Source organism: Gavialis gangeticus, unplaced genomic scaffold, assembly GCF_001723915.1.
Source record: "Gavialis gangeticus isolate Ggan-Ray unplaced genomic scaffold, GavGan_comp1, whole genome shotgun sequence".
Lineage (NCBI taxonomy): Eukaryota > Metazoa > Chordata > Crocodylia > Gavialidae > Gavialis > Gavialis gangeticus.
In genome coordinates, this window is record NW_017729003.1 from 15,329,903 (window position 1) to 15,337,673 (window position 7,771).

The 7,771-nt window shown below is 38.0% G+C and overlaps 2 protein-coding genes across 4 annotated transcripts in view; one reads left to right on the top strand and one right to left on the bottom strand.

Moving 5' to 3' along the window:
- The window catches only part of HERC4 (HECT and RLD domain containing E3 ubiquitin protein ligase 4), a 106,101-nt gene extending 103,657 nt beyond the window's left edge, over positions 1 to 2,444 (top strand). For all 3 annotated transcript variants that reach the window (XM_019507876.1, XM_019507878.1, XM_019507877.1), the window contains 2 exons: positions 465 to 567; positions 1,800 to 2,444. In XM_019507876.1, the coding sequence (XP_019363421.1) occupies positions 465 to 567; positions 1,800 to 2,008 (312 nt within the window). In that variant the 3' untranslated portion in view covers positions 2,009 to 2,444. The remainder of the gene's footprint in view (positions 1 to 464; positions 568 to 1,799) is intronic.
- Positions 2,445 to 4,610: 2,166 nt separating this feature from the next.
- Positions 4,611 to 7,771, bottom strand: part of LOC109290917 (cytochrome c oxidase subunit 5B, mitochondrial) — an 11,552-nt gene continuing 8,391 nt past the window's right edge. The window contains exons 3-4 of the mRNA XM_019507737.1: positions 6,239 to 6,269; positions 4,611 to 5,684 (exon numbers count right to left, since the gene is read on the bottom strand). Coding sequence (XP_019363282.1) covers positions 5,584 to 5,684; positions 6,239 to 6,269 — 132 coding nt within the window. The 3' untranslated portion in view covers positions 4,611 to 5,583. The remainder of the gene's footprint in view (positions 5,685 to 6,238; positions 6,270 to 7,771) is intronic.

Below are 7,771 nucleotides of genomic sequence, written 5' to 3' on the forward strand. Positions count from 1 at the left end.
CAGGCTCCTACCCTGGGGGTTTTTAAGAAGAGGTTAGATGAACACCTTGCTGGGGTCGTTTGACCCCAGTACTCTTTCCTGCCATGGCAGGGGGTCAGACTAGATGATCTTCTCAGGTCCCTTCCGACCCTAGAAACTATGAAAAATAACCATGTGCTGCCAGTACAGCACAGTAGTGGCTGTAATTGTGCTGTCATGTAGTACTTCCTAAAGCAAGTATAGACTTGCCCTTGGGGGGCAAATACAGATGTGCCTGCTGAGACTGGAATTTACTGGAACTGGAACTTTTTGGTTGTAACAGTGATATATATTAATTTCTAGCCAAAATAAGAAAAAAACACCTTTTGGAGTTAAACATTTAGAGTTAAGCTCACAAAAATGTAAAGTGCTCCCAGATAAAGAAATTAATAATACAAGTACCTAGGGAGGTTCAGAAATAACTTTTTTTTCTTTCTTTTTTTAAGAATACGGAGTATAAAGGAGAATATTGGGCAGACCATCCTACAGTTAAACTATTTTGGGAAGTTTTTCATGAGCTATCCCTGGAAAAGAAAAAACAGTTTTTGTGTAAGTATTTAAATATGGTCTAGAAACCAGAAACCTAATAATATTGCAGTTTCAATCTCTTTCTAGAAGAGGACAAAATTAAATTCATGATCTATTAAAATAATGTCCACTTGCCTTTTGAGGGCAAAACCATCATGGGGTAGGAAATCCTGTCAGCACTTGATATTTTGGTAGCTTTGAATGTGAGAACTTGCAGGATCATAGAAGGGTATATTGAGGAGGAGTTCCTTCCTGAGGTGGTGTTTAGAGTGGGGAGGATCAAGCATGATTGTTTGTTGTGGGATAATCTTTGCCTACTGTCCACCAATTCTGTACCATGGTTGGTTATTTGAGCAGATAGTAAGGTAATCCTGTAGTTACTTGTGCATATTCTTCAAGTGGTCCTTTTCCTCAGAAGGCTAGAATAACAGTGCTGTGTACATTGGTATGCATTTTGTAGACTGTGGCTTCATAGATGGCAAAGACGCACGCACTTTTTTTTTACTGTCTTCACCATAGCATTCAGTAAGTGGTTTTACTGGGTTGTGGATAGACTGGTTAATGTACTCAAGTAATTTATTTGCTAATAAGTAGAAAAGCGATATTAATTTTTGGATAAAAGCAAGAATGTTTGGACAGAACTGTTTGGAGCTGCTTTACTTCATGCAGTGCTGTCACAGCTGTGAGCTACTGGAGTGGTTGATTTTGGAGCACCTTGGTTTAAAACAGAAGGAGCTAATGGCAGGGCAGTCTCTGGTGTGTTGAGTACCCCATTTAGTAATCTATAATAGTTCATGTTTGTCTCTCACAACACTGTAGCATCTGCCTTTTGAAAAAGTATATAGTGAAGTCTGAGGTAGGTGGGCTCTGGGACTTTTTGGGGAATTCCTGTTTTCTTCTTTTTTTCCTTGACATGTGCAAATGTAGTAGAAAGTCCAGAAAATGTACATGTAGAACATGCTTTTTAAATAAGAAATCAGGAGATGAGAGAACTTTTCTGCTGTCTTCCTCAGCATCTGGTAGTCAATTTTACATGCTGTGCATTCGATAAACGTTTTGATTTATGTAGACTGTGCTTTTTGTTTTGAGAAGTTAGAGGTACAAATCAGAATTAAAGTTAATGTATACTGTTTTTTATTTATCTGCTACCTTAATGTAACTTATCCATGTATTAAAAACCATCTGCAAATGAGGAGTAATTTCAAAACTGCAGCTTTCATTATATATATATATATGTTTTTTTTTCTTGGCAGTGTTTTTGACAGGCAGTGATCGTATTCCTATTCTTGGAATGAAATGTCTTAAACTGGTCATCCAGCCAACTGGAGGTGGAGAAGAGTATCTTCCAGTAGCCCACACTTGCTTTAATCTTCTGGATCTTCCAAAATATACAGATAAAGAAATCTTAAAATCTAAGTTGATTCAGGCTATAGATCACTATGAAGGCTTTAGTTTAGTATAACTTCAGAAATGGGCTCTTGTAGGTCTATGTAATGTGGGATCATTAAACTAATTTTTTTGTCTTTCTTGTGATGGTACGGTCAGTGGACAAGGTGGCGGAGATGGTAATAGATAGTTATTTACAAAATGTTCCGTGATATGAATATTCATGGAGCCAAAATGAATAATTTAAAAAATGAATGGTCTTAACCCAAATTCCTGTAAAGAACCATGTGGCTTTTGTCATCCTACAATAAAAATGAGACTATTGTGAATGAGCCTCAAGTTTCACTAACATGAATTAACATTTCACATTATATTTAAATTTTGGTGTGTGAGTGCATGAAAGATTTGCAGGATTTTTTTCAGTCACTGAGCAAAAGCACTTCATCTTTCCTTGTTCATGATGAAGTCATTTTCTAATTTTTAATTTTGTAAATAAAATTTTGGATAAAAGAGTTCTGTTATAGCAGTATGGTTTCTATTGCTTGAAATTTAAATTCTAACTTATTTTGTGGCTTTTAACAAAAAAAAAAAGTGACTACACTGTTGATTTCTGGAGAGAGATTTTTCTGGGTTTTTTTTTAAAACATAATATTGAGAGTTCTGATTGACTGCTGAATTGTATATTATGAGGATATTTTTTTCCCCAAACAATGTCCATGGGGCAGTCAGTATCCATACAAATGTGCGTATGGGCTTTCTTTTTAATGTGAATGGACAAGATGAATGAGTAGGCCTTTCCATTTCTAATGACTGATTATATAATTAAATGGGCAAAACCGTAAGGGGGTTAATTTAGCACTGGCAACCCTTTCAATCAAGCATTAAAAGTATAACTTGGAAGTAAGAGAGATACCAGGCTTTTAAGAGGCAACATTTATTTTTAAAAATGAAAAGTGTAGCTTCTGGTTTCTAGTTGAATTTTCACCTTTTTCCAGATAAAACCCCTTTTGAAACTTTGCTTTGAATTTTAGTATAATTGCCCCAAGATGCTTGTGCTTATCTGAAGACTTTCAGATTTGACTTTTTCTTGCCTGGTTAAGTTTTCAAAATGTTTGTGGTGGTGGTTACATGCGACTTGCAGCTGTGAAAAAAAATATTTATTTTTTTTAGATTTTTAAATGCAATGAAAACAATTCAAGTTAAAATAAAATACTTGAATTCAGACTTGTTTATTTCATGTGTATGGATGCCTTCATTATGGATATTTGATCAAAAGATACATTAGTGAATACATTCAGGAACAATTGCAATCAGGATATTGAAGCTTTACTTTAACAGTAGGGAAATCAACCATTCCCTATCATGAGTTGACACAGAGCCAACAGAAAAATACTGGTAGTAAGGCTAAAAATACTGTCAACAAGGCTAAACAGATGCTTGTTAAGGTTTCAGAAACCACACTATTAGATCCTGTATTACAGCATTAGAGCTTGTGACCTCTAGTAACTTACTTTGTAGACAGGTGGTATTTCCTTTTCTCACACGTGTAATCTGGATGACACACTCCAGTAATGAAGCAGGAATCCAGAGCAAATGAAAATATTTTATTGGAAGACTAAAACTTTATTAGAGAGGGAGAACCTAATCAAGTTTGGGGAGAATTTTTACTGAACTCTACCAGCATCCATGAGAACACCATGTTAAAGGCATGTCCAGGTTGTAAAGGGAAGAATTAAGAAACCGGTTGCCTGTGCAGTCTCGGCGTGGGCCCTTTGTATGCATTATGATCCTTGTTAATTGACACAGTTGCATACTATTTTTGTTTTATGGGATGCCTGACTTTATCCAGTAGGATGAGAAAAGGGTGTTCACTGACTAGAGCAAGAGTTTTCAACTTTTTTTAATAAGTATGCCTCCGGTGGCTGGACATGGAGCGGGGGGGTGGGAGCGTAGGCAGGGTGGCACATGGCCAGACATGAAGCTGCGGCAGTGTGGAGTGGTGGCCACTGCTGCCGCGTGCAAGCTTCCCTCACAGCCCACAGAGGGGTGCTGCTGCCCTTGCACCTTGGCCCTGCTCCTGGGAGGAGGTGGCATGGGGTGGTGGTGCTCTGTCTCTGCCCTCCCGTGCTTACCCAAAGTACCCCTGGTTGACAATCCCTGGACTAGAGCATTGTTATTTTATTTCCCCGTTTCTCCACGTTGCCCCCAATCATTAATTGTGTTATCTCCAGCCTCATTTAATCTACACCATCCAAACAGCACCAAATATAAACATGCTAATTTCTTTGTGGACTTTTCTGTGGTTCTGACCATGACAAATGTTTTCACAAACATCTTAACAGTGCTAAGAAGTAAGGTGATACTTGTTTTGCATGTGTAAAATCCAAGCCAATGTCAGTTGTCCAGGTTTCCTCAACTTTCAAATTTCCCTTTATCTTATGTTCTGACACTAGTCCTTGCTGCCATTTTTGTGTCCTTTTTGCCACCTTCTCTTATCTACTCTTATCTTCTGTCTTCATACTTTGAAGTCTCCTCTCACTCTTAGATAGTTATTTAAAAAACACAACACCTTTCTGATTTAAAAAAAACAAAATGTGAGAGCTATTTGGAGTAGTTAAATGGATACTATCAAGTTTTAGTGTCTGCTGGCTAGAAATAGCTATGCATTGAGTCCTGTATCCGTTTATATCTATATTTCTTTTCTCTGATAGTGAAGGACTGTTTTGCATATTACAGGATATTTCTGTTGTGCTGTCTATCATATGACAAACACAAATTAATCCCTCATTCCAAGGGGAGCTAAAATTGTACAAGTAGTAGAGGTGAAGAATTTTTCCTTGATGGATTTACATTAATTCTTAAAACCAACAATCTTTAAAATGGCATGTGTGCTTAAATGCAGAAATCGGTGTTTGCTACTGCAGTGGAAAAAAAGATTTTAGTATTTAAAACATATTTATAAAGTAGTTCAGTACATAGATGGAAAAATACAATGATACCAATTTTTTTTTTTAAACTTCTCCATCTTTCAACGTAACCCTTTTCCCCCACACGCGTCAAAGCTGGAGCTGACCACAGCAAATGTAGCAGCACTGGCTATGTATATATTGTACTTACCACTGTACAGGTAAGTCAACTGAATATTTAAGCAAGAATTCAAACACACAGCACTATTTTAAATTACACAGGTACTAACGTCATGTAATATTTCATACTTCTTGAATGTATGTTACAAAGATATGTCCTTCCTTCACCCCAGGTGAAGGGAATTCTGCCTGCCAGAGGCAAATGTTGATTCTATGAATCCTTGGAGCCCTCTTGGGTCATTATGGAATTTGCGCAAACGATCTTATCAGTTGTATTTATTGGAACGTTTCATTGAATTTATATTGTTGACATGACAAAGCAGAAGACCACAGTGGACACCTTCCTGTGGAAAGGTAGGATCTTTACAAATTTATCTTCAGTTTTATGAAAAATAGTAATCTGTGAGAGAGTTCTGCTGTGTGGTGCAGTTAAATCTTAATTTACCTGGGATAGAATAATTTTCTTTTTTTTTTCTTTTTCTTTTTTAAATGAAATCTACTATACACCAAAGATAAAAGCAAGAGTTACACAGTTAGATAAATATAGAATTAAATGCAACATTTCTTAATGTGGGAGTTCATGATGGACCAGCTTGTAATAAGCACCACAGGATGGGCAGCAATGACTGCCTTCGTGCATGCAGAACCAAATAACAGCAGAGTTGTCTTTTAAATAGGTGAAGAAGGAGATAAGCACAGTTTAATATTAAATCCTCCCCTCATTCCATTTTGATTTTAATGGCAGTTCCCAGTAATCAGTTGGCTACCTTTGGGCACGTCTACACAAAAAGTTTACCGCAGTTGCCTAATTAACTCTGCCGTAAAAGTCTCTCCATCTACACGTGCAGGTCTATTAGGCTGGAGTAAGCTAATAAACTGTGCGGTACTACATTGTTGCAGAGCTTTTTGGTGTGCAGCAGCGCATGTGTAGATGCTGCTGCAGCTGCTGGGGCACTGCCTGCTGGCTAGCCTTGCACTAGAGCACCCTCGTGCCCCAGCCAGCCCCTGCCAAGTTGACCCAGGTTGGTGCATCTGAGGGCTGGCAGGCTGACCCTCTGGGCCTCCTACCAGGTGGGGCTGCTCTGATCTTGCTCAATGTGCTGCAGTCCTGGGCACACATGTAAACACACCCTCTACAATTAAATATTGCTTTGCAGTAATATGCACGTGTAGATACACTCTGTGTTGTACTAGACAATGAAACAGTGACCTTGACTGACTGACTTGAGGCAAATGAGTGTTGTGATCAGACTTAAGGGGAAAAAATAGTTCAGGGAAATCTTATGTAGATGTTTAACCATTTGTTCTTTTTGCCAAATACAAAATTTTAAATGCTACAACTATAGCCCAGAGTGGCTTGCTGATAATTCTGTTATTTTACTGAGAACTAAGGAGTCAGGGAAAGCAACTTAACAGCCATATTTTCTCTAAACTTGGTTTCAGTAACAGCTCTCATAATTGAGCTCCTGCAAATTATGGCTAATTATTACTGTGGTTTTGATCTACTGTCATGTAAATGTCATTGATTCAGTAAACAGACATGCTTGAATGCACAGAGAAAGATCTGTTGAACGTGACATCCATTTTTACATAATCAGTTTTTGGAGCAGAACTATTTTGAAATATTGATATAGGTATAAAAATTCTGGACAATGTATGACATGAAAAGATATAATCAGTATTTTATGTAAAGTCATTTTGATACTTATAGATACAACCCACAAGCCTCTTATTGTTGATGAATGAATAATATGAAGATCTCCTCTAGTTCCTGCATACCTCTTGGGTTTGAACATGTTTTATGGATCCTTTAGAATAAAATGTCACGAGTATTAAACAGTAACACTAACTAGAATTATGATCAAAGAACTTACTGTAGCTCTGCATGTGCTCATGGCAAATGTTAATTTACTTGTGCAACTGTATTCTAACTGATGTTATGCCAGTTCCCAAAAATCGCACACACATCCTGCCATGCCACACATGGATGACAGACGCATAGTTTTTGGGATCTGTCTTAACATTAGTTGATTCCCAATTGCACAAAAACTACTAGAGTTCTTAAAGCTTCCCAGGCACTGGGACTTTTAAAAGGAAGTGTGTCTGCAGCAAGGCTGCAGCTGTGGTTTAGAGGTCCCCAGACGTAGGGACAAAGAAGGGACTGAGTGCTGCTCTAGGCTCAACAGCCTAGCTGCAGGCATGCTCTCTAGAAGTCCCTGAACACTGGGATCCAGAGACAAGGGAACTTCTTCCTGGTGTCTGTGTCTGGGCACCCGGGGTAGTTTATAAAGTGTGGCTTGCAGTGCTTTTTAAAAATCTTAGTACTGGGATGCACAGTGTGGGACACGGGCAGCTGGGAGCAAATGTTATTCCATTGGATATTGATTTGTAAAGTGGGAAAGGGTTAATACATGGAAGTCATTGGGCAGCATGTTTTCTCCTCCAAGAGTCCTTTCAGAATTTCTAGTAAGAATGGCAGCTTTTTTTTGTGTGCCACCGAAAGTATTAGTTGAACTTGTGATGTCATTTCAACGAAAGTATTAGTTGAACTTGTGATGTCATTTCAACTGCCTAAAGCACAGAAATGCTTGCACTATTTATAGTGTCTTTTTATGAAGACACGTTAGTTTCTAAGGCGAGGGAGAGAAGTTGCACATAAACCGGTTTAAGTGATCAGGAACTGGTTTAAACCTATAACAGAACAGAGGTTCAGTGCACATAAACCAGTTTCAAAATGGCTTAAACTGGCTTAA